The 27,257-nt window shown below is 32.1% G+C and overlaps 1 protein-coding gene across 4 annotated transcripts in view; it reads right to left on the bottom strand.

The window, feature by feature from the left end:
• Positions 1-5,396: 5,396 nt before the first annotated feature.
• Positions 5,397-27,257, bottom strand: part of LOC106058961 (uncharacterized) — a 76,718-nt gene continuing 54,857 nt past the window's right edge. For 3 of the 4 annotated variants that reach the window (XM_056004020.1, XM_056004019.1, XM_056004021.1), the window contains exons 27-60: positions 27,093-27,239; positions 26,757-26,954; positions 26,285-26,533; positions 25,928-26,147; positions 25,639-25,811; positions 25,150-25,311; positions 24,781-24,903; positions 24,528-24,653; positions 24,303-24,428; positions 24,051-24,173; positions 22,581-22,826; positions 21,717-21,848; positions 21,441-21,566; positions 21,160-21,282; positions 18,737-18,868; positions 18,490-18,600; positions 17,772-17,912; positions 17,512-17,637; positions 16,122-16,244; positions 14,504-14,623; positions 14,245-14,367; positions 13,304-13,564; positions 12,395-12,658; positions 11,914-12,042; positions 10,887-11,012; positions 10,546-10,658; positions 10,211-10,272; positions 9,835-9,989; positions 9,638-9,728; positions 8,673-8,686; positions 8,403-8,556; positions 8,151-8,218; positions 7,934-8,017; positions 5,397-6,955 (exon numbers count right to left, since the gene is read on the bottom strand). In XM_056004020.1, the coding sequence (XP_055859995.1) occupies positions 6,948-6,955; positions 7,934-8,017; positions 8,151-8,218; positions 8,403-8,556; positions 8,673-8,686; positions 9,638-9,728; positions 9,835-9,989; positions 10,211-10,272; positions 10,546-10,658; positions 10,887-11,012; positions 11,914-12,042; positions 12,395-12,658; positions 13,304-13,564; positions 14,245-14,367; positions 14,504-14,623; positions 16,122-16,244; positions 17,512-17,637; positions 17,772-17,912; positions 18,490-18,600; positions 18,737-18,868; positions 21,160-21,282; positions 21,441-21,566; positions 21,717-21,848; positions 22,581-22,826; positions 24,051-24,173; positions 24,303-24,428; positions 24,528-24,653; positions 24,781-24,903; positions 25,150-25,311; positions 25,639-25,811; positions 25,928-26,147; positions 26,285-26,533; positions 26,757-26,954; positions 27,093-27,239 (4,679 nt within the window). In that variant the 3' untranslated portion in view covers positions 5,397-6,947. Of the gene's footprint in view, positions 6,956-7,933; positions 8,018-8,150; positions 8,219-8,402; positions 8,557-8,672; positions 8,687-9,633; positions 9,729-9,834; positions 9,990-10,210; positions 10,273-10,545; positions 10,659-10,886; positions 11,013-11,913; positions 12,043-12,394; positions 12,659-13,303; positions 13,565-14,244; positions 14,368-14,503; positions 14,624-16,121; positions 16,245-17,511; positions 17,638-17,771; positions 17,913-18,489; positions 18,601-18,736; positions 18,869-21,159; positions 21,283-21,440; positions 21,567-21,716; positions 21,849-22,580; positions 22,827-24,050; positions 24,174-24,302; positions 24,429-24,527; positions 24,654-24,780; positions 24,904-25,149; positions 25,312-25,638; positions 25,812-25,927; positions 26,148-26,284; positions 26,534-26,756; positions 26,955-27,092; positions 27,240-27,257 lie in introns of those variants that run through there. The other variant, XM_056004023.1, reaches the window with a different exon arrangement.

Below are 27,257 nucleotides of genomic sequence, written 5' to 3'. Positions count from 1 at the left end.
TATATATATATATATATATATATATATATATATATATATATATATATAATATATATATATATTTATATATATATATATATATATATATATATATATATATATATATATATATATATATATATATATATATATATATATATATATAGATAGATAGATAGATAGATAGATAGATCTAAATAGATTTTTATGTACGTAAACTTTTTTTTCAGACTCTAAGGGAAGTCGCCCCAATCAATCTTTTCTGTCTTAGAAAAGTAATGATCTTTAGTTTTCAAAGTTTAGAAATAATGCAACATCATTTCTCGAATATTCAAGCAAATATATGAAACAAAGCCATTTCCTGTTTGTTTTCATTGAGATAATGTTTCAAAAATTTTAGATCGAAATAGGAAAGGCCCATCAGCGAAATGGCATATAAAACGAACACCTCCCCTTAATTTTTATCCATTCTTATTTATTTCAAAAGTAATTGCAGAACTAATAAAATGGTATTACAAAGACTCCATTTTTCTACATTTCCCACATAGTCGTTTTCGTTTTCCCTCATACAATAAAGCATAGCTGAAGGTCAAAGTTGACATGTATGGAAATTTCATTCTCAAAACGTTTCCGGATAATCGAGAATAGGTCCGAACTTAATGCGATTTTAAAGCACCAATGGACATCGGTCGAAAAAAAAATGCATATTATGCTTCTAAATAGATGAGGAAATAGTTAGCTAGAATAGCTAAGGCTATTCATTCCGTTGAAAAAAAAATATTATGGGGTGTTCGCTCAAAATGACCTTTTTAACTGAAAACCTATTCAGCGAAACCCCTATTATAAGCTTAATTAATAATACTTTAGTTACTGATTTAATCTGTTTTTCTTTTTGTCTTATCTATTGTTATTGTTTGTAAACTGAAATATTAAAATAATAGACCTATTTTTAACCTTAACCCAATGTCTTCGATTTCGAAGATTTAGGATTAGTGCAGTAGCATACATGTTTCACATGTCTACGCCCAGTTGTGACCAGCATATTTTCCCGCATTTTCTTTCCGTCTAAAATGTTTGACTCGCACCTCTCTCTCCACAGTCATATGCTGGCAGTTACTTTCCTCTATGCCAGTGAGGGTGAAATGACGCATCATTTGATCTTAACAGCGCTTAGGCCTATACGGTTTATACGGGGGGGGGACCTCTGTTTTGCGGTCCTCCTTTTTTTTTAACTGGCTGGTTAAACTCTTGTTACTAATTAATTATATTAATATGTGTATAGATGTTTAAAAGAAGATCAGAATTCATTTTCACAGGGTTCCCCCACCATTCTGAGATTAGGATTTCAGAAGATTTCCAAGAGTTTTCCAGGAGAAAATATTCGTTTTCAGGAGCGGAAAAACGCTAACTATATATTTAGTAATACATTATTTAGTAATAAATATAAGAATTACCATATAATATACATGTATAAAATAACTAGATCTCTCCTGAGCCTTTCGTCTCCATGCCCGAAACCCAAGTTGTTGTAGATCTACCGCCCATACATCATCAATCCATCGCATTCGGGATCTGCCTTTGAGTCAATCAGCGCGCGTGTGTGTGTGGGAGCAGGTCGAGTTGATGTTGATTAAATTAAGTGCACTGAACATGTGTTCTTAAAAAAATAGTCACAGTAACGAGAGTTTATGAAATGGGGAGTAAAATGACGTGGACTAGCCAATAGGGAGGAGGCGAGTAGTTTCTTTCTTTCTCTAAAAGAAAAATATTTGATCGCAAGTTTCGTAGGCTATATAGACATCAGTTCCAAGCAGAGAAAGAAGATGCGTGGAGCACGAGAAAAGTGAAAACAAATTTTGGCCTAATGCCACAAGGAGGACAATAGTTATAATGCTTCATGGAAGAAGTTAGATGATAGAACTATTTGAAGCATAATTTCCTATATTTTAACATGCTATTTCGCTATTTTTTACGGCCTTTCGCTCATTATGACTCCCGCGAAAATTGCGTTCGCTGATTAGGTCCGACCCCTACCGCAAGTTGACTTGAATTATAAATTTAATAGCTGATTTGGAAAAAAGATTCAAATTTAGTTTATCGCCCAATAGCTGAGGAGTCCGCAGATGTTTTCATTTTTTAAATAAGTTTAACCATTGCGGAGTTATAAATTCTAAACTAAAAACTGGCACAAAAGCGTTCGCCATTGGTCCTTTCCCATAATTCATGTTGATTTAAATCATCTTATGTGCATTTGAATATATTGATTACCTATAGGAAAGGCCCATCAGCGAAATGGCATATAAAGCGAACACCTCCCCGTGATTTTTATCCATTCTTATTTATTTCAAAAGTAACTGCAGAACTATTAAAATGGTATTACAAAGACTCCATTTTTCTACATTTCCCACATATTCACTTTCGTTTTCCCTCATAAAATAAAGCATAGCTGAAGGTCAAAGTTGACATGCATGGAAATTTCATTCTCAAAACGTTTCCGGATAAACGAGAATAGGTCCGAACTTAAGGCGATTTTAAAGCACCAATGGACATCGGCCGAAAAAAAATCGCCTATTATGCTTCTAAATAGATGAGGAAATAGTTAGCTAGAATAGCTAAGGCTATTCATTCCGTTGAAAAAAAAATATTATGGGGTGTTCGCTCAAAATGACCTTTTTAACTGAAACCATATTCAGCGAAACCCCTATTATAAGCTTAAAAAGCCATTAATAATAATTTAGTTACCGATTTAATCTGTTCTTCTTTTTGTCTTATCTATTGTTATTGTTTGTAAACTGAAATATTAAAATAATAGGCCTATTTTTAACCTTAACCCAATGTCTTCGATTTCGAAGATTAAGGATGAGTGCAGTAGCCTACATGTTTCACATGTCTACGCCCAGTTGTGACCAGCATATTTTCCCGCATTTTCTTTCCGTCTAAAATGTTTGACTCACACCTCTCTCTCCAACAGTCATATGCTGGCAGTTACTTTCCTCTATGCCAGTGAGGGTGAAATGACGCACCATTTGATCTTAACAGCGCTTAGGCCTATACGGTTTATACGGGGGGGGGGGGACCTCTGTTTTGCCGTCCTCCTTTTTTTTAACTGGCTGGTTAACCTCTTGTTACTAATTAATGATATTAATATGTGTATAGATGTTTAAAAGAAGATCAGAATTCATTTTCACTGGGTTCCCCCACCATTCTGAGATTAGGATTTCCAAGAGTTTTCCAGGAGAAAATATTCGATTTCAGGAGCGGAAAAAAACGCTATCTATATAATTAGTAATAAATATAAGAATTACCATATAATATACATGTATAAAATTACAAGATCTCTCCTGATCCTTTCGTCTCCATGCCCGAAACCCAAGTTGTTGTAGATCTACCTCCCATACATCATCAATCCATCGCATTCGGGATCTGCCTTTGGGTCAATCAGCGAGCGCGCGCGTGTGTGTGTGTGTGGGGGGTCGAGTTGATGTTGATTAAATTAAGTGCACTGAACATGTGTTCTTAAAAAAATAGTCACAGTAACGAGAGTTTATGAAATGGGGAGTAAAATGACGTGGACTAGCCTATAGGGAGGAGGCGAGATAGAATTTTGTAGTTTCTTTCTTTCTTTAAAAGAAAAATATTTGATCGCAAGTTTCGTAGGCTATATAGACATCAGTTCCAAGCAGAGAAAGGAGATGTGGAGCACGAGAAAAGTGAAAACAAATTTAGGCCTAATGTCACAAGGAGGACAATAGTTATAATGTTTCATGGAAGAAGTTAGATGGTAGATCTAATTGAAGCATAATTTCCTATATTTTAACATGCTATTTCGCTATTTTTTACGGCCTTTCGCTCATTATGACTCCCGTGAAAATTGCGTTCGCTGATTAGGTCCGACCCCTACCGCAAGTTGACTTGCATTATAAATTTAATAGCTGATATGGAAAAAAGATTCAAATTTAGTTTTATCGCCCAATAGCTGAGGAGTCCGCAGATGTTTTCATTTTTTTAATAAGTTTAACCATTGCGGAGTTATAAATTCTAAACTAAAAACTGGCACAAAAGCGTTCGCCATTGGTCCTTTCCCATAGATCTTTCTAGATTAGGGTTGAAAAAAACAACAACTTTACTTCTTTTAACTACTTTACAAAACAACGTCTTGTTCCAACTTTCTAAAATATTTTCACATTTTTGTAGTGTTAAAATATCTCCACGTCCAGTCTAGATATAATTATAGTATATATAGATCTAAGTCTATGTAATAAACATCGAAAATAAGAGCACTCTCGTTTCATAATTATTATTTTGCAATTTTTAGATCATAAAACAAAATCAATCTATTTAAATGAACATAAGATAAATAAAATCAATGGACGTGAATTATTTCGATCTAGGATTTCGAAACATTATTTAATGGAAACAAAACAGGAAATGGCTTTAGTTCATGAATTTGCGTGAATATATAGATAATGTTAAAAATACTATACTAAAACGACTGGCAAAAAAAACAAAACAAAACAAAAAAAAACCCGTTAGGCCTACATTGTGGATTATTCCTTTGTAGAATAATAATAAACATTGTATCTACTGTTTCAACGCGGCAAATACGAGTCTCAGTGATATTAGAATTACGTTAGCGCCTAGCGCGATTCCTGTGGCCGCTGCTTTCTTACGTCGAATCGAACTTTTGATCAGATTGGCGAACCATCGTTCATGCCCACTACAAGGCGTTCAGACCCATGACCAGGATGAACTTACAAAACTCAAAGCCATTGGAAACTTACATACTCCGCTGCATCGAATGCTTCTAACACTTTAATATAGGCCCTTCTAACGAGATATTAATTAATTTAATTTGACCAGCAATCTTCTTAGTTGGAGAAGACGTTCATTATAATTATCTTTTAACATTATCTTCGATGGAACTCCCATCAATTTTTTTTTTTGTATCTTACGCTTTTCAACGCTCTCTCACATATACTTGTGACCAGTGAAACCTACGTTAGTATCATTAGCTCTACTAGCAAAAAGAACAAAAAATTCCTACATACAATTTCATGTCTTCTAACGTTGTACATAGACACACGCGCATTCATGCAGCTATTTCGTATTTTGGGAAAAACAAGGAAAAATCTGAATGTTTTTGTAAAGTGTCTACAATACATTATTAGGAAAAATCACGTTTTTTTTCCCTCCAATTTTCAGTTAGATAGCAAATCTAACTAAACCGTTTCTTGGTAGGTACGTAAGAGGTAACACGAAAATGTGAACAAAATTTCATGGACTAATATTTTTTTTAAGGAAAAGAAAGTAAAAGGAATTATCACATGATTCAAGTAGTAACTAATACTTATCCAGAATTAGGCTAAGTCAAATTATTTTTTTCTTATATTTCAAACAAAAACATGAAAACACTTGAATGAATATAATAAAATAGATTTTAATTTTTTATTTACAATTAATTTAGTCAATGATACAGTACAATTATTTCAAATAGAACAAATTATCATTTTTATTTCATAACCTTTACAATAAATAACAAAACCAAAAAAGAGGATCACAACTTGGGAAACATGTTCACAACACTCACATGGAACAAAAAGTTATCTGTAAACTTGGTCTAAAAGTTGTTTTTCTTATAATCTAAAAGTTGTTTTTCATTAGTCTGTTATTTTTCTTTAGTCTAACATATGTTTTTCTTTAATTGTAAATATATTTTTTTTTTAAATCCCAACTATTAACTAGAATTTCTCTTCATGAGTGAATGAATATAAAAAAAAAGGAAACATATGGAATAAAAAAGTGGAAAGGTATTTTGTAAACAAGACAATGTGTGTATATTTTTGTTAAAAAATAATAACTAAATGGTCACAGTGAAAACTATGGTTTTACTGTTATGATTTTTCAATATATAATTATCTTAAAATTAATTTTGGCAGACTTTACATAGAGCTTCAATGCAAATGACTGTCTGGTTGTGCAGTATGCACTCTGGACTTTTATTTGGTCGAAAGTCAATGGATCTGAAATTTGTCAGCGGCCATTCCCATTGTCCTTTGGGAATTTTGGGCTAGGATGTAATTATCTTCAGAATCTGAAGGAACATCCAAAAATGTAAAAAAATATTCCACAACAAACATTTACTGGACTAGATTCAAATGTTTCTTCTTATTCAGTTATAGAGTTGAATAAAAAATAAAAGTACATGAACATTTCACTACCGTCACAGTAAGTTTAAGATAAAGAAATATTTGAAATATAAAAATGTTAAATACTAATTACTTCTAGATTGATGATTGTGTGAAGCTCACAAGAATGACTTGTTACAATTTTGAAGCATTACAAGAAATAAAAAAAAAAGAGAAACGATAGACCTGGTTGAGGGTACGCGCACTGGGCTGACATTAGGACTTCCCAATGTTCCCAGGTTAACACTCTACCCCCCTCCCTTGTCCTGGACTAGGAAGAAAATTGTTTTCAAACTGAAGGAACATTCGAAACATTGTTAATATTTCATAAAGTAGGAATTGATTAAAAAAAAAACACTTTAAATATAACTTTTTATTTGTTAGACCCCAAGTTTTGTTGTCAAGAGTCAGCATTATTAGTTAGGAATAAATGAATTGTGAGTTCTACCTACATCAACATGTAATGTCAACATGTGCAATGAATTTGATTTTCTTACAGAATAGAACAGAAACTTACAAAAAATTACTTACAAAAAATTAAGTTGCATTTCGACAATAAAACATAATTCTCATCACCCTATCTTTCTCATATTGCTCAGTTACAAATTTTAGCAATAGTAAGTTTTTTTCAACAAAGAAAACATTCTATATACTATGCATACAATTTTAAACAGAAAATATCAAGATTTGCTAAAATTGATAAATAAGTTATTATAACATACATTATTGAAATAATATAAACAATGATGTATTTCAGACTGTCTTTCCTAAATCCTCCTTGCTCTAGTATTCTAAAAGAAAAACATCAAACAGTAAGAAATTAGTTTAAAATATTTATTTACTTAAGACATTCATTTAAAAACAATGTTTCTGTAAAATAAAATATTGTTTTTTCTAGGATAGAGTAGTGAATTCAGATTGTGTTCCATCAGAAAATTTCAATAACATTTACTAAGTTCAAAACAGTTTATTTGACTATACTTAATAATAATATTATATTGAACACAAGAATTTGACATTACTTAGTTCATATCTCAAAGTTTATCATTTCTTCTCTTAAATCTCCAAGATATAGAATTTAGTAAAGTTGCTTTAAGTTTGTCTTTTAGAGATTCTAAAATATGATTTTCATCAAATCTGAAGTACTTATCAACACAGGGCCAAGCCCACTAACCATTAAATCATCCAAATCTCAAAAAACAATCTTTTTAATAGTGGTATTTCCAAACATGCACTTACCACCCAACCATCCTGGCACAATCCCAAAACAACTGCCTCCATCAATAACACTAGCTTTTTAATTGTTAAATTAAATGAATTTGATAACACTTCAGGCTATGGCTTCTTGAATCCATTATAATGTATTTATTTTTTAATGTGTAATCTTGTGAGATTGTCAACCAAAAGCAAATACTCTATAATAGAACAATGTCTACCTTATAAATCCCAAGATCATATTTTTATAAAATACCTGTTGATATCTTAGACCTAGGACAATATTAGGAACTCTTATATATTTTGCATATATATTAAATCTTTTTTAGGGTTAGGTTTTAATCAGTAATAGTAAGAACAATTATTTGATGTAATGTTTTTCCCACATCTTCACTACTCACCAGATTTATGCACTGACCTACAAAATGTACACAGTGTATTTAGGTATAATAAACATTAGTGCTAATTTATAAAAAAAAAAAAAGTTGAAACAATTTCTTCACAATCATTAGAGAACCTCTTAGAAGGCAAAACTGATACATTGAAATAATTACCTTTAGGTTCATGATATTTTGAGTATTCAATACTGTTTGTTGAAGGATTGTAACTGTTTTTATAACTTGATTGTTCAGGAAGAGCTATAAAAAAAAAACGTCTATGCTTGATACACAAGTTAGAACTTTAGTTTTCATTACAAATAAAAAAAAATTTAGTTTTAAATTATAGAGAGACTTTGATAAAATAAAATAGTATACGTTAATGAGACATTACCATATCTTTCTTCTTTGCTTTGGAAATTTGTGTTTAGCACATATGGATTTGTCAGTCCATGTTGTTTACTGATAGATAGAGAATGAAAAAGGTAATGATTAAATGAGTTATTTTGTCTAATTTTACAGATTCAAATTAATATAATTCATCACTTGTTAAATTTGTTTAGTGTAACCCATAAAACCATTATCATATGTTAGAACTCATTTTTGTAGTTAGAATTTAAAGAAATGAACAGAAAGAGTGTCTTACTTTTGTTTTGTATGAACATGCTCTCTTTCTGAGCTGTTCTTTATTTTTTGATTCTTCTTTTTAGCATAGCAACATAATGCTACAACAATTATAACACACAGAAGTGCAAACAATGGGAGTCCTATTGCCAGGCCCAGAATTAATTTAGTTCCATCTGATCACCAAGAAAAAACAACATATATTAATTAAATAATGGTTTCTATTATGTTACATTTATCCTTAAAAAATGTGCATGACAACCAAACTAAAGTATAACTACTTTAATCTCACCATTTTCTTTCTTCCTGAAAAAAAAATAATTAAAATGAGATATAAATAATAGATATGGTCAATTTAAAATATTTTTTGTCTGATTTATTTGGTAACTAGTTTACAGTTTAAGTTGATATAAAAAAATCATAAGAATTTCTTTTTAAAATATGTTTGTTGATTTAAAACAAAATTGTAATTCAACGAGGGAAAACATTCAGTTTTTTCAAAATATCAAGATATGCTAGAATGTCATTCACTTTGATGTCAACAGATGTAACTTATATAAAATTTTAATAGAGAGAAAAACATCTGGACTTAATGTTACATATATAATGTTCTCTTGTTATTGGAAAATAAAATTTGTATTTGAAAAGGTTAGACAAAGGAGCACAATGATAAAAGTGTTCCATGATGACCTGCAAACCACTTTCCAAAAATGCAAACTAAAAGTTTATGGCCATATCACAAGGTCCTGAGGGCTCACAAAGATTTCCCTTCACAGAACAGTATCAGGAAAAAGAAGAGGTAGATAGAAAAGCAATGGGAAGGAAACATTAAAGAATGGACCTGTCATTCAAAGAAATTTTATTTAAGCAAGAAAGATAGTCCACAGATATGTGGTGCCCCAACGGTTCAACAGAAATAAGGATTATTGAAAAAACACTTTAATGCTCTAATTTTAATACAATTATTGAATGAAATCAAATTTTCAAGTTTGGGATCAAAATATTTAGAGGCTCCAAACTTGGAATAATATTTGCTTCACTGGAAGTCCACTTAATAATAATAATATAATAATAATCTTTATTGTCCATAAGGAAATTTGTCTTACAATTTGCGCATTACATCAAACAAAACATTGTAACTAGAAAAAAACAAAAAAGTACATTCACACCAGACTCACTCATAATTTACATGTGAACAGATTATATCAAATTGTTTCTATTTAATGATTTGATTAAAATGACAATCTCTAAACCTACTTGCAGACAGTGACATCATTTTCTTGAATACATTCTTCTGTGTCTTGACAAGGATTCAATATTTCTCTGGCTTTACAAGTTCCAGTCTCAACTAGAAACAAAAAATTAGTATTTAATCTCACTATACTATTTGTGATCATTCTATCTTAAGAAATCGTAATTGCAATGTAAGGGTATAATGTATGAATGTTTGTTACTTGTATTTCCATTTAGAGATGCTGCAACAAGTAAAGTGCTTGTGTTATCCAGAGTAAATGTATCAGAAATCAAATCTTGTAAAGCTGATCTTAAAGATGAGTCTGTATTTTTATCTGTGGCTTGGATAGTTAGGTCTGCTATTAGGCTACCTCTCCTTCAAAAGAAAATTTATTAAATGGAATTAATTTGGCAAATGTTTAATATCAATAGGGATTGGGAATATAGGAAAACAAGATACTTTATTATTTCTTGTTTTTAATAACTCCCTGCTTGTAATTTGGCCAGGGTTATCTGGAAAGTGGAAATTCTTTATTTAAAGAAATATCAAAGACAAAGGATTTTAAAAAAATTAATTAACAAATTAATGAAACTAACCTTAGAGCTCTCACTATGACTTTGTAAAAAAGGAATTTCTTTCCTGCAAATTTTGTGGTCATCTTAAAAGTCACAATTATATAAATGTGTTATTTTATGTTGAAGTACAACTTGAATGACAATGTAAAACAAAAAATATGTACAAGTCTATAATAACTCTACTTACAAATAATAATTAAAAAGAAATGAATATAATAAATAATGGTAATAATAGTTTTGAATGGATGAAACTGATATAGAACACCATAGACATGGTACTATACAGAGCTTGAAAGATGAATGAACCTGTTTCCTACAATCTGAAAGGGGCTTAGAATTTATTAATACAATTTTACCTGCATCTCTATATCTCCACTTAGTTTCTTATGGTCTTCACTATTTCTGTCTTCTAAATTTCTTTTAGCCACATCAATGTCAAATGTCACACTTGTATTGTAGTCCAGAATTTCTGATGAAAGCAAACAAATTTGTTTCTTTTGAAAATGAAAACTAACAATATTGTGCAATTTTTTAAACAAAGAAAATGAAAAACTAAATGCTTATTTGAGATACATGTATGAAATACTATTGCAAACAGATTGTAATATAAAAGAATGAGATTGCAAATGTTTAAAGTCTCAAGGGGGAATTCTTGCTATTTTCACAATAATTTTTTTTTATCGGTTTAGTGAATTACCTTGACATTTAAAGCTATCTATGTTGCTGACAATATATCCAGGTCTACAAGAACACTTGTAACTTCCAACCGTGTTTTCGCAGATCTGGTCACACTTGGTTTGGTTAGAGCTACATTCATCTAGATCTGGAGAACAAAAAGTCAAATAGAAATGTAATACATTAATTAAATTTTCAAGTATATTTTAATAGCTAAAATATAAAGATGAGTTTAGCATCCCCACTCAATAATAAGCATTAGGAGAACAGTATGGAATGTTTACAGCACCATCTATTTTGACCAAGCTATTTAAAACCTGCCATTATTTTGGTACTGACTATATTGAAGCTTACACTAAAAAAAATATTTCATAATGAACATTAAAAAAAATATCATGTAGCCTACATCATTGTATTTAATTACAATATAAGAAAGTGATGCACCAAGCTTGTCACTTGATATATTTAAAGATTACAATATTCCATGTGTTCATGATCTGCAAATAAATAAAATTGGAGAGAGAGATTAAGAGAGAGAGAGCAACTACTGTGAGAACACTGCCTCCATAACAATCTGCCACTTGAGCAGCATTATTAACATTGATGCAAGGTTTATTTTCCATGTTCACCTTTCATTGGTGCACTTTAATTAATTCTAAAAATTTTTTGGATAATGCATCTTTTATGATACAGCATGCTCAGAACACTATGATCAAATCTCTTTTGTGGACAGATGGGATATCTGAGAGATTTGCTTGCTACCTTTATGTACTTAGCGAACCAAAGTCAATTCAAGTAGGAGTTCAAACTCATTCTCCCTTGATAAATAATCAAGTTGTTTCTGGCAATCAACTATAGATCCCACTTTAATTTCTAAGTTAATAACACTGGGGTTAGAAAAATGCTTAGCACATTATAATAATAGTTACCTTCTTAGTAAATTACTTTAGGAGAAAAGATTAATATTTTAAATGTGTCATGAACATGCATGAAAATTAATTCTTTTCATTAGCCTTAAATAGTATTTGAATAAAAAGTTGAAAAAGTACCTTGACATTTCATTGAATCTGTAGGGTTGACAATATAGCCAGATCTACATGAGCATTTAAAACTTCCATTAGTGTTCTCACAGAGCTGGTCACATACACTACTTTGTGCTCCATTGCATTCATTGATATCTGGAGTCAAAAGAAATTATCAAAACATTTTCTTTCTCTTAAGTCATTTTTGGATATTTAAAAAAAGAAAGGTAACCCTTACACACTAATGATCTAAGAAGGTAGATGATGTAAATATCATCTGTTTATGTGGCTGATGGTTAACAAGGGTGTCAAGTGACCAGCATGACAACCAACAATCTATACATTCCCAAAGTATGTTGGGGTGGGCTCAGAGGTCCTAACAATTCTAATGTATAAAATCAAGTGTTCACTGTGAATTTGATTTCAAGAACCCTCAAGTCAGAGGTTAATATATCAGGATATTTAGGTTTATTAAATAAAGTAGAGTAAATCTGAAAAAACCAAATACCTTCACAGCTGCAAGAGCTACAAGTCCTGTTATAGCCTGTACCACACTGACACTGATAGCCTCCCTCTGTATTGAGGCATGCCTCATGTGAACTGATATTGCAACTGTGTGTTCCAATTTCACATTCATTGATGTCAATATCACAGTTAATTCCCTTCCAACCTTTCATACAGTAACATGATCCTGTAGTTTTGTTACAATTGAAATTTGTTCCACAGTTACACTTTTTAGTGCAGGAAGGACCAAAGTAACCTTCATCACACTCTGAGGCAAAAAAAAAACAAAAAATAATTTAAGCATTAAGTATAATTAAAACTGTTTTATATATTTCAAGAAAAAACTGAAATAAAGTATACTATACATACACACACACACACATATAAATATATATATATATATATTTCCCCCAACATTTTGAATTAAATTGAGACATGCATGGAGCACTAATTGTTGTTGATGGTTGTTAATTGAGTGGAGATTTTGTTGAACAAGTTGTGAGTTTGTTCACTTGAAATGATATGGCTTGTACACGCGAGTTCTTAACCTCAACACACCAACATTAAAAAATGAAATAGAATAAATTAATCTGATCTTTTACAAATACAAAATTTATTCAAACATTTAGGGCCCAATCCATGTCATCAGCTAAAGAAAAGACGTCCTTGCTTAGCATTATACAAAAGGTCTCTTTTTCATCCGTTATTCTGTCTCTAACCTACTTCTGTTCTTAATGTACTGTCTAAGTAAAACCCCAATTAATCCTAACTTCTACATGTCTTACTATTAAGTCATTAAATTGTAATAACACAAGGTAGTAAAAAATTGAAACAAAGTTACAAAATGTAACAAATGGATGCTAAATGCTGTATGGAAATGATAAAAAATACAAGTTCTATTAGAAAGTGTTACCTTGACATAGTGAAGAAGAGTTTTTTGCTATATAGCCATCATCACAGACACATGTATATCCTCCAATATAGTTCTTACAGTGAGTCTGTGCTGGACATATGGCTGAGTTTAAGCATTCATCAACATCTTCATCACAGATTAGACCAGTCCATTCAGAGTTGCACTGACATTTTCCAGAGACTTGATCACAATGTTTGGTGTTGATAGTTAGACACTTACAGCTTTGGTTACAAGCGACACCCCATCTACCTTCAACACAATCTGAGTCATAAATTCAAAACAGATGATAGCGAGTTAACCTTCTCCTAATGGCTTCATTCATCAACTTTAATAATAAAAATATTTTACTAAATAAAAAAAGTAAAGTGATCCTTTTCAAACCTTGTGGTCTATGGGGCAGATGATATAAAGGTCATCTGTTTCTGTGGCCTAAGGTTAACGAGGGTGTCATGTGGCCAGCACAACCACCAACCGCCTTTACTTTTCCCCAACTAATGTCAGGTACCCATTAGAGCTGGGTGGACTCAGAGGCGCCCAAAGATCCCAAAATTAAAAATCCCAGTCTTCACCAGGACTCGAACCCAAGACCCCCAGTTCAGGAGCCAAACGCTTTACCGCTCAGCCACCATGCCTCCCATTTTACTAATTAAGACCTACAAAATGTTCAGGGACCAACACATCATTTTTATACATCAAATAAAAAATTCAATATTTACAGAATATGTTAGAAAATTGTAGATGTAGATTAAAATACAATATAAAAAAGCAAAAAAAAAACCCCACAAAAAAAAAACAACTATAGATCAGTTCTACCAGCATGTAAGTAGATAATGTTTGTTTAAAAAAAAAACAACTCCAAAAGCTTTATGGACAAAATAATTAATTACTAGTACTAATGAGAAAACCTAAATGAAAAATTAAAAAAAAAAATAAACACATACCGCTACAAGTGAATCCATCAGAATTAAGTGATTGACCAGCTGGGCAAACACATTCATAACTTGTATTTTGTTTGGTCTCAAAACAACCAGTTTTACAGGCACTTGTGGCACACAAGTCAATGTCTAGAGTATTAAAAAAAATATATACAGTTCAATCTTATTTCAATATTTGTAACTGAAGATCTTTTGGAAATAAAAAATTATGATATATATTATTTACTTTGTACATGTATAAAAGGGAAAAGAAACTACTTCATACCAATGCAGTTTCTTCCATTTGAAGCTAACTGAGATCCCTTGGGACAAAAACAGACCTCTGTACCATTTATATTAGCACATTGATAGCTGCAGTCAGTTTTATTTACACATGGAACAGATGCTTGATGAAAAAAAACAAGTACATGTCTATAAAATTATTGCTGATTGTTATGGAGTGAGTGTGTGTTTCTGTGGTGACAGTGGGAAGAGGTTAGCTATTGGTTGGTGGCTATGTAGTCTGAAAGACGCAAGATAAGTGACATTGTTGTCAGTGGTCTTAGGTATTACAGATGATTCCAGATTGCCAGAGTGAAGACATGTTTTTGTAGAGTTACTTTTGTTCAAAATACCATTTTATATTATTCCTAAAATCTACTACATTTATTTATTTCATTCTGTTAACAATTTTCTCTATTGTAATAAAAGTTTTATTTAGTATTCAAGTTATTTCAAGTTTTATAAAATAAAATATTACGCCTACAGTGGTTTAGTTGTCTACCAGCAGTTTGGTGCTAATTTAATTTAATTTGTGATAGACAACTGGATCTCTCTAATGTCAACCTATATCCCTTAAACTATCTGATCTACAAATAAATTTGCTATATAATTTTAATTTATAGTACTATGAACTATAATAAACTAGTGACCCGCTGCATAGCATACACTGCTATTTAGTGGCGGGTAACATTTCCTGAAAGACACAGTTGTCCAAATGTGGTGGGTTTGGGCAAATGACTGTGAGTGAATGAAAAGAAGGAACTCTGGAGAGAGCAACATACTGAACAGACTGAAAACAGGTTTTGTAAGATACAGGTATATATTTTTGAACATTTAGCCTTGTGCTTCTATAATTGCCTTGGCAAAGGATAATCAAACGGAATTTTCTGCGCGTAAAGGTATAAGGCAAATTTGAATCTGATGGAGTCAGGGATATCTATTGGATACCCATTAGCAAAGTGAAGAAGGCCTGCCAGAGAAGCATACAGGGACAACCAAAGACGACAACATGAGAGACCTGTTAGCAAACCGAACAAGCCGGAATTGAAGAGAACAATGGAAAGGCAACATGGCTCAGAGACAACTATAAGAGATATCAAAGGGACTGAGGACAGGAACAACTAAGGTACACATTGCTGCGGGCGGGAGTGGGCATGGCTGGGTGACATAGGCAAATATATATACTGAGAAGATTACTTGTTCTCCCCCCCCCCCCCTCTTTTTTTTCTGAGCCACTCTCTCTGTCGTGCGAAAGTTACATGAGATAACTCTAGTTCAACTTGCAGAAATAAAGAGTTATCTTTTCATGACTTTATCATCAAGGGTTAGAGAGTCATCGTGCGTGTGTGGTGTACCGCATGGTTGGGCAACCTAGAGAATTATATATACAGATAGTTTTAACATGAAAATAGAGAGGCCTATCTCTTATAAAGAATTGTATGAGACAAAATTTTTAGAAATCCATGTATGCCAAATTTAGAATGTTCAAATATCCTCTCAGAGATATAATAGTTTAACTGTTCTTTAAATGAATCCCATTAAATCAATATACTATTACCTTACCTTACCTACTTACTATCAGCTTAAGAAATGAAAAAAGTGATACAATGAGATGACATTACCAGCACATTTCACTCCATCAGGTTGTAAGAAAAGACCATCAGAACATGAACATCTATAACTGCCATCAGTGTTTATACAAAGACCTTCACACTGGGATGTGCCCAGTTTACACTCATCTATGTCTGCAATACAATACAAAATATAGACTGTATATGTCTGTGTGAAAAGTATGGCTCAACAAAAGAATAAGATGTGGGCATTTAATAGAAATAAGGAATGACACCCAAAAGTTTCACACTTTATTACACCTATAGCTGCTGTCAGGGTACATTGCTAATAAGGATATGATGTAGATTTATGTATTGAGTATTTTATAATCTAGAATCAAAGTGCAATGTTGAGACAGAGACTAATAATAACAACAGTTATAGGTTAGATATAGGTTAGTGACTAGAAGTAAACAAAGACAAAATATTTTGACCTAGTTTACATTGAAGAGCATTTCCAATGGAGCAACTGGTTGAGCTTGCAAGTATAAAAGTGTTCTTTGAATTGTATCATAACAATAGTCTATCACCTTATAACAATGTACATCTACATTATTCACTATTGTAAAAGAAGTTCAAAGTAATGATACTATAATTTAGAAGATGATTTGCTTGCTAATTCTGCATTTTAGCTGCATATTTTTTAAATAAAAAAAAATGTCTTTGTAATCACAACCAATTTTTAATAAGAATTAAATAAAGCAGTCTTTGTTTTAGAACACTATATTATTTCTTAATGTTACTTATTGTTGGCTTTCTTTTGTAAATGTTGCACAGTAAGATTATACAGGGTGCGTCAAAAAAATGTATACACACTTTGAACTGTCATAGACAATTTATTTCCAGTTCTACAATGCTAAATTTCTGGACATGGAAAGCTTAATGTCCAATTGGAAAAATAAATGTGATTAATGTTACTAATGTTCAAACTGGTGGCCCTCAGCATCAATACATTGCTGAGTACGAGTCAACACTGATTCCGTACATCGTACCAAAGTGTCTACTGAGATTTCTGCGCACACCGCCTGAATCTCAATCCACAGTGTATCCAGGTTATGTGTTTTATGTTTGTACACCTCAGCTTTAACTTTGCCCCATAAGAAGAAATCCAGCGGCGTGAAGTCTGGAGAGCCTGCATCCTATCCACTGGCCTGGCACATTTTGATCCAGTTATGCTCGTACATCCACTCATCAAAGCTCAAATGCATGTCCGCCATGTTGCAGTTACTTCCTTGCCACTGCTGCAACTTGTTGAAGAAACATAACAGAACTTTCTCACAGAAATTTAGCATTGTAGAACAGGAAATAAATTGTTTATTACAATTCAAAGTGTGTATACATTTTTTGACACACCCTGTATAAGTGAAACTAATATATTTATGAATGTCTAACCATTACATACCTGAGCAGGTGTGAGTTGATGTATTAAAGATATAACCTGTATAACATGAGCAGGTGAAACTACCTTCTAAGTTTGTACAAACTTGTGAACAGTTATTTAAGTTGGTACTGCTGCACTCATTAATATCTAAATAAGACATAAAAATCTCATTATAAGAGATTATAAAGTATAAAAACAAAAACATAAACAAAAAACAACAACAGGAAAGCTAATTAATTATATTTATAAATAAACAAATAGAAGAAAAATGGATTACTTACCTTGACAATGGCCATTAATTTTAGAATAACCCTCCATGCATTCACAGATAGCTGAGCCAGGTATGTTGACACATTTTTCTTTGATTCCACATGCAAATGTGCCAGTCTTACATTCATCAATGTCTTGATCACAATGTGTACCTACCATAAAATGATTGTATTTAAAAATACACAAGAAATTCTAAAATGCTACCTTCACCATTAGACCTCATTTAGATATTTTTATCTATACATAAAACAGGCAAAGAACCACTTATGGCAGGGTTTAGCTCCCATTCTGCCATATGAAACAAAATTATTTAATTAGTACTAATTGATTAACTAGTTGGTAATATTTTGATTGATTCATGTATTGTCATCAACTATGAATAATTAAGCAAAATTTGTACTTGATCTGACAATAAGAAGTGGGAGAAAAAACGTGTGTAAACATAATGTGGGAATTAAATCCATATATACATCTTATATCTCTCATTAGGTAGCAATTATTACCCTTATTTTGATATAAAACAAAAAAATTATTCACCAATAATTAATTAACTAATTGGTTAATTTTTTTGATTGATTCATGTTTTGTCAGGTACAATAAATAATTGTGCAAAGTTTCAACATGATCCAAGAATGGAAAATGGGAGAAAAAATATGTTCAAACTTTCACCAGACAGACAGAGTTGATGTAAGCCTTGTAAAAAAAAGTATTATTTAATTGATTTCTAACCTGTATATCCAGTTTTGCAGATACAGCCAGTTTTAGAGTCACAATGAGCTGCTCCTGTTCCACATGAACAGTTGTTTAAACAGTCTTTACCCCAGGTTTGACCTTCACATTCTGAGGAAATCATTCAAACAAAGTCAAAACACATATTCATTTAATGAATGATCTTTGTTTTATCTTAATGTATTTATTTGGATGAAACAAACAATTTTTTTTTTTAAATATCGGTACATTTAAAAACAACTATTACCAAGACAAGTTCTTCCATCATTATCTAACTTTGAGCCTGACTGACAAGCACAGGAATAACTTCCATTTGTATTAAGACAACCATCTTTATAAGAGCACAGATTTAACAGATCAGATGTACACTCATTGATATCTGAGGATGTGACGAGATGTTTAATTAGTTAATTTTTGGCTTGTTTATTTAAGTCTAGGGGAAATTTTATTAATTTATCCCGTTCACATATATAAGATTTTTTACAGGCACACTGCAACTAACAGTAAGAACAGACCAGTGAACTAAATGCATAAAATAAAATGATTTAATGGTCTAAAATTTACAATAGATAAATAGATAGATAATAAAAATAATATAATCAAGAAGTGAATTGAAGGTGTTAATATCTAACATAATTGATCATCATGGATTGCTACTTTAGGCCTGAATGGAAGAGTGTTCCTATGTCTGCCTACTTATATTCTTAGCTGCTAGCCCGTAGGTCGACTTCTGGCAGTCATGGGACTGACACTCAGAAGGATGAGTCATCCGGCTCTGTCTTAGGACGTCGGCTCGGGATATTCTCTATGCTGTAGGCAAGCTAGCTGTAGGGTGAGGCCGCTGCCTGTTTAGCAGTAGAGAGGGTTGGTGCTGCAGACTAAGTTGTTGTGGGGTGGACCTCTTAGCTGTGGTTTCTAGCTTTGAGTGGAGATCTTACAGAGGTAGGTACCAGTTACAGCAATATGTTTCAGATACAGCCATCAGGTACAGCAACCAGATATAGCAATCGGGTGTAGCAACCAGGCTGGGGATAAGACAGACAATTAGGAACCTTCTAAGGCATTGAGTAGGAATTCCCATATGCCTTGCAATCAATCAGATGTCGGCATTGATATCAATCCCAATAAGGCATTTAAGACTATTAAGTATAAAATCTTAAAGCATGCATATAACTCAATAACAAACAAAATACAAGTAAGATAATCACAATAAATGTGTTATCATACAACGTGGGAGGTGCCTAGTATCCTAAAGGAGAAAATGAAAATAAAATACTAGAGATATGGCTATAGTAATAAGGGTTTGATATAATTAATCCAAATTATATTCATCCAAGGAACCATAAGTTCACAAGGGAGTAATGCATAATAATATTTATGAGGGATATAATATTAATGTAAAATAATCGATTTCACATGCGCTCTGTAAGTTTAGAGCACTGTGATCTAAGTTCTTAGACAGCACTTAGATTCATGAAAAGTTATCGTTTACATTAATCACTAAGATTCAGACATGGGTGAAATATAAATCAAGTACACTAAGGGGCAGATAACTGTGGTTACAAATGCAGTCATCCGTAGTAGCATTAATGATATTACATGAAGATGTAACATCGATATAAAATAATACAATGTACATACATAATAAAGTCATAATGTAATGACGGGGAACGGGGGTTGTGTACTAATGTGTTCACACACATTCCTATAAGATAGAATAAGTATAGCAAAGTATTTACACTCACCTGATTGTCCCTAATGAAGCCTCACAAAATAAACTTCCTGACAGAGGAGACTGTATGAATTCTAGCGGGCCTAGCTTAGAATGCTTTGGTCCTTCTTTATATATAGTTGGGGTATTTTGTTTAATGGGTGGGGAAGAAACCTAGGTGATTTTCTCACATGTATCTATGTACCGGAGATGTCAGGCGTCAGGTCAGATTTATGGTCAATATTCGTTGCCTAGCGTGAGAGTAAAAAATTAAGCCAATATGTATCTGTAGAGTGGTGCATATCCTGCGGGGGGGGGGGGGGGGGGGGGGGGGGGGGGGGGTTGCGTGCGGAGCGTGTAGCGCTGGTGCAGTGACCATTGTGTGTTGGTCACCTGTACAAAGGTCAACAAATTAAAACTTGGCCCTAGAGAGGCTAGTTTATGTTTTAAATCATGCTACGTCCCATGAGAAAGGGGAGATATATCCTAAAAGAAATTTGTTATGGGTGGACCAGAAAATAATTTTAAGGTTAAAAATAAAAGTTTCCCATGATTTGATGGGAAAAACTCAAATGAACTTTTGCATGCAAGTTTTGTATCATCACAGAGGACATATACACATGAAATGTCAATTACACAAGTACAAAAGAAAGTATAAAATACAAAATACAAGGCTGTAAAATTGAAGATCTGGTGAAAACACATCAAGCCTAAACTGTTCACATATTGTCAGATGGGTTAACAGGCTAAAAATGAGCTTTTATGTTAAGTATTAGAGAACCTTCATACTTATTTTGATTTAAACAGACAATTTCAGAAATTCAATAACATGATTACATCATGTCTCTGATACTTAAAAGTTCATTTTTAGCCTAATAATCCATATGACAATGTGTAAACAAAAATAAATTCAAACATTTCTAATTCCCATAAAGTATGAAAGAGGATCTTGACTTTACCTTCACACTGTCCAAGTCCATTCACTATATAACCTTGTGGACAGTAACAAACTGGTATGTTGTTGGCATCAGTCATACATGCATAAGAGCAGCTCAGGTTCTTGATGCTACACTCTTCTTTAACTGTGGAATTACATTTAGAAAGAGTGTATTTCAGATCAATTTTTTTTTCAAATATATAAGAATGTAACTTTTTGAGCTGTGGGCTTCGAAAATGTAATATACTTTATATGGTTGACCTAGACTTGAAAACCAATGTACTGTAAATAAAGAACCCATACCTTTAATACAATGTTTCCTGTCATCAGCCAGTACAAAACCAGGATAGCACTGACAGTTGTATGTCCCAAGTTTATTCTCACACATCTGTTCACATGCATTAGTATTGCTGGTGCACTCATTGATATCTGTCAAGGAAATTTAAAAAACAATAGTAATACAGTGATCAAGGTTTAAACTTTATATGAAAGTCATAAGTATAAAATAAATATATTAGATGGAAATTTATTGTTGCTAAAAATCAAATCATTTTGTGTGTGTATTTCTTTTATACTAACCTTGGCAAATGATTTCTTTATTTCTGGCATACCCAGGTTTACACTGACAACTGTAACTTCCAATAGTGTTCACACAAACTTCAAGATTCAAGTCACAAGTTATATTTTTGACTTCAACACATTCATTGATATCTGTTAACAAAAATCACATAGATAAAAAGTGAAATATAGGAAAGAAAACATCAAAATAAGTTTAAAAATGATTATAATTAATGTCTAACAAAACCATTAGTCAAAAAAACACAATGTAGAAATTTTAAGAAGTCATCACTTCTTGAAGCATACCTTGCAAATAAGGTTTTGATAATCGTCATATTATTATTTTTTAAACATGAAAATTATAGAGCATGACTAAAGAATGCAGAACAATTAATGGCAGCAGACTCATGGTCAGTAACAGTTTCTTTTGAACTAAAGTCATAACCTATATAAACCATAAGACAACTTAAGAAGATTAGCATTTGTAAGATTTTAAACCTCTAAGTTTTGAATATATTAAGAAAAATATTGAAAAAAAACACAGCCCAAAACTGCACCAAGTAGATCTAGTGACAGAGGTGGCAAGGCACACTATGAACACTGAGATTGGAATGCTCACTGCTATAAATGAAAAACAATCCCAAGTGAAACAAAAGACCAACTCCTCTACCCCCCAAGCTGAGAGAATTCTAGAGGAAATAAGCTCTATAAAACTATAGTCATTCTAGAACTGAAGTAGTCCAAGAGTAACAGAGATGTGTGACTGTGGCCCATGGCATATGAAAGATTGAACTAGCAAATAAATAATTTTAATATGCAAGCTATATTTAATCTTAACTGGATATACACTAATTAAATTAAGAATTGATATGTAAATTATGTTACCTGTACATTGTCCATTCTCCAGCCTGTATCCACTAGGACACAAACATTTGAAGGATCCAATGGTATTCTCACAAATGTATCCAGAGGGACATGTGTTTGGTTGATCACACTCATTGACATCAACCTCACAGTTGACTCCTGTCCACTGTTTGTTACAGACACAACCTCTGACTGAGTCACATGATCCACGATTGTTACACTGACATATATTAGCACAGTTTTCTCCATAGTAAGGACTGGTGCAGGCTATAATAATTAGTGTAAAGTTAAAATAGTTTTTCCCCAGTAAGGACTGGTGCAGGCTATAATAATGTAAAGTTAAAATAGGTTTTCCTCAGCTTAATACAGTACGAGCAATCAAATATTATTTACAAACCTAAAAACAACCTGGAAACCTCCCCACATCTCTAACAAGACTAAAATAAGAATTTTTAACTCTAGTGTCAAGGCAGTCCTACTGTATGGTTCTGAAATGTGGAGAACAACTGAAGTAACAACAAAAAAAATTTAAACCTTCATCAACAGATGTCTGATATGTTCTTGAAAATACACTTGTATGACGAGATAAAAAACACCAAACTGCGGGAGATTGGTGGACAGAGCGGAACCCCCAAGGACAACATGCAGAGAAAGACCAAAAAAAACGTGGTGATGCAGTGTACTAGATGAAGCCTTGAGAACAGGAAAGCGGTGGGAAGCCATTAAAAAACTAGATAGTGGAAAGTGCTGTGTTTTTGTTTTTGTTCCATGAGGAACGCAAAGGAAAGATGATGATGAACCAAAAATCATATTTATTCTAAATTCTTCTTTTAGCCAAACTTTTAATGATTAAAAGTTTATTTATACTTTATACAAGTGAATATAAGGTTTAGTTATTGCTACTAATTTGCTTAATCAGGAATACTTTTGCAAGGACATGACAATTTTAGTATTTATGAAATACTTATAAAACTTGAAACTTGATAGTCTTAGATTCTCTTAGTTATAGTGACATCCTTTCACTGCACTAGAAAAAATTTCAATGACTGAGAGCATAAGGAAAAGAAATGGAGCATGTAATCAAAGGTGTCATATAGGCGTCATTATATAAAAAATACTTATATGGCTTTACTGGGCTCAGTTTGGGGTACTTACGAATGATCACTGCCTATCAATACTAAACACTTATTAATAACAAATATATTATTAAATGAATTCTGGAAAGCTCTAACTTTCATGAAAGTACAAGTTTATTATATAGGGAGAAGACATTCAGTGACAACAGACAAACATTCACCCTCTTCTAATACAATAACTTCCCCTGTCATACAACAAGCTCAAGCTCTAAGTTGACATCTTTCTCACATTTATACCCTGGAAATAAAAACAAAGGGACATAACTCTTTCATACCTAAATAAAACAAAGAAAAAATGCTTTCCCTCACAACACAGATGCTAATGAGTGGCTACAATACAAAAAAAATTTGTTACCATCACAAGATATTTGATCCTTTGACAATTTGAATCCAGTGTAACAGGAGCATTTGTAGGCCCCCATTGTATTATCACAGATGTGACTACACGGTTTGATGCCATACTGACATTCATCAATATCTGTATGTAGAAATGAAACAACATGACAACTTTATTAAATGATACAAGCAAAGTCAGTGACTTGGATAGTTCAATAAAACTATTAGAGTAGTATAGAATAGATTTCTAAAAAATGTATAACAAGATCACCTCTGCAGTTACTAGTATCTTTGGGATCCACTTCATAACCAATCCTACAGCTACAGTTGACCTGATTACTTCCTGACACATGACAAACCTGCTGACACTGGTAACATAAAGTTTGTTTACTGGAATCTGTTAAAGTAATAATGGAAAATCAAAATCAAGTAGGATGCTATTTACAAGTTAAATTGCTAATCATTTACATCATTCAAAGAGATAAATAATACAGACCTAAATTACAAGTCAATCCATTGCTGTCTACAGTGTATCCTGGGTAACATGAACATGTGTAGTTACCATTGGTGTTGGTACATTTTTGTTCACATTTTGATGTTCTTTCCTCACATTCATTAATATCTGTTTTAAAAATGTACAAAATATAAAGACTTAACATCAAAATTCATTATAAACAAATGACACAAAAAGCAACAGAATGACTTTTATTTCAAATATAAAAAGGACACATGCCAAAAAAATAAATTACCATTGCATGACTTTTTATTAGACATATCAAGTCTGTATCCATCAGGACAACTGCATATATAAGATCCTTCTGTGTTTGTGCAACTCTGTTCACAAGGGTTTGTGCCATTACATTCATCAATATCTGGAAGAAAAATTCTTTTTTAAATAAAAAATAAAATGTTGAACAAACTTTGTAAGAAAATGTGATTATTTTTTTGATTTTTTAAGGTTCAGCTTAATATCTTATATTACATACCGACTCAATCCATTCTTTTAAAATTCTTAAATACGAATAATATTTGATTAACTAAACCTTAGTGTTAACTAAAGGTAAATAGAAATAGAAGAATGTAACTGTAGACCTTTAAAAGATATTCTTAAAACTCACCAACACATGTTTGCATCCAATCTATATAGCCATTAGGACAAGGGCCACATTTATATCCCACAGAACTGTTTCCTTGTTCTTGGACTGTAAGGTCTGTACATGTTTGTCCTTTGAAACATGGATCCAACTCACATCCATTTAACTCTGACTCACAATTTTTACCTTTTTAAATATCAATAATGAAAATAATAATATTTATTATTATTATTATTACATGTGACGTTTACTTCAGAAAGTTGGCTTAATTGCTTTAAAAATTATTTAGTATTATGGCATAAAATTAACTTTAAAAACAAGTTTTAGATTGATATAACAATTACTTTGTCTAAATGATTATAAACTAGACCCAGTGGTGCAGGTATTATATTTTGCATATATTTCATATTTTACATTAAAAAGCTCATTTACATTTACAAAAAAAATTTTTTTTTAATTAATACTCTTTTAACCTATAGGTATTTAAAGAGGTCTACTTATTTGTATATTCACCTGTAAATGCTGGAAAGCAGTTGCATGTTTGAATTTGAAACAAGCCATTTTCATACTCTTCTAGGATAGCACTTTGATTATTACAAACACCATTTCCACTGCATGAAGGGCATATTGTTATAGGTATGTATAGAAAAGCTGAGTAGCTTCCTTTAGAATCTTTAGCTCTCAACCTGTTTATAATAAGACAACCAAACAGAAAAACAAATGTAGCTTCTAATGTCTACAGAAGAGATAGACAACATCAAATGCCTTTTCAATTAAAATTAAGGTATTTCTAGAAATTCACCTGAGTGCTAGTGGCTTTGTAATGTCAGGCAGGTAAAGGATGTGACCACTTTGGTTGACAGTAACACCTGTGACACTGTCAGCAATCTCAAATGTAATGGAATCATCATCTTCATCAGCAGTTGTCAATTTTAAAACAGAGAGCTTGCCTTCCAACACTAGCCAGCGTCCATCGATATCTAGGCTGCTTTCACTTACATTTATGGTAGGAGGATTATTGCCTGAAAAAAAATGTATATTAACGTATTGAAAACTCTAAACATGATTAGAAACTCTGCAATAACTGTATTTAAAAAAATGTCATAAATAAAACAAAGCAGTAGATGAATATACTTAAATTGAGTAAATATTTGTATACCAAGATTTTGAATAACTATCTCCATTTCTTCACTGAATTCTTTAGTGTTGAAAGTAAAGGCTCTGTCTCCAGTAGCCAGATAATCAAATATACAAGCATCATTTGTATCCCCACACAGTGTCTTAGCCTCAGCTAACTGAGCTGCACTTGCTTCATCTTTATACATTGGTTCAAAATCTGAATGTTGGTAAGTACTTGTGTTCTCTCCTGGTCTATACAGGAAAACTGAATTGCTTTGGGTTACAACCCCTGCAAGTTAAAATAAATACATACACTGGTTTAGAGTTTAAATAATTCAAAATAAATTTTTTTTGCATTGGTTATCCTAAACAAGCAATACATCTAAAACCAATCATTAGTTCTTTTTTATAAGTGATTCTCTCTTACATTGCTTCTACAATTAATTTCTTACACTTAACATAATGAATAATAACTAGTGTTGCTAAGTCCAAACATTTAATAAAGTCAATACATTTTTTGGCAAACTCTTGATATATTTGTCTTTCACTTAAATTGGCAGGCAATAGTTGTCCATCAGGAAGAATAAATTCATCATTTTTATTGCCATTAAAGTTTCCAAGAAGCCCTCTAGTTTTATTTCCAAAGTTTTTAGGCAAATTGACTTCTATCAACAGACTTTTGACCGCAACATGGACTGTGATTGACACTCCTTGAAAAAAAAAAAGAATATATCATTATTTGCCTCTATGACTTTTAAGATTTGAATTATTTAACCAAACAAAAAGCTACAATTAAAACAATTATAGTAGACATTCAAATCAATGAATGTTAAATATGTAAGACACACCACAAGGGAAGTTGACTATAGCCAGGGTTTTGTTATTCCTATATTCTCTGGTGACACTTATTGAGGTCATTGACATAATTATATCTGGTCCACTTTCTTTGTAGAAGTCATTTGTCACATCAATGTTGTTGGCCAATAGGATCAATGCTAAGGAATTGTTAAAAA

This window comes from Biomphalaria glabrata, chromosome 11 (genome assembly GCF_947242115.1).
Source record: "Biomphalaria glabrata chromosome 11, xgBioGlab47.1, whole genome shotgun sequence".
Lineage (NCBI taxonomy): Eukaryota > Metazoa > Mollusca > Gastropoda > Planorbidae > Biomphalaria > Biomphalaria glabrata.
This window is presented reverse-complemented; position numbering and strand designations above follow the sequence as displayed.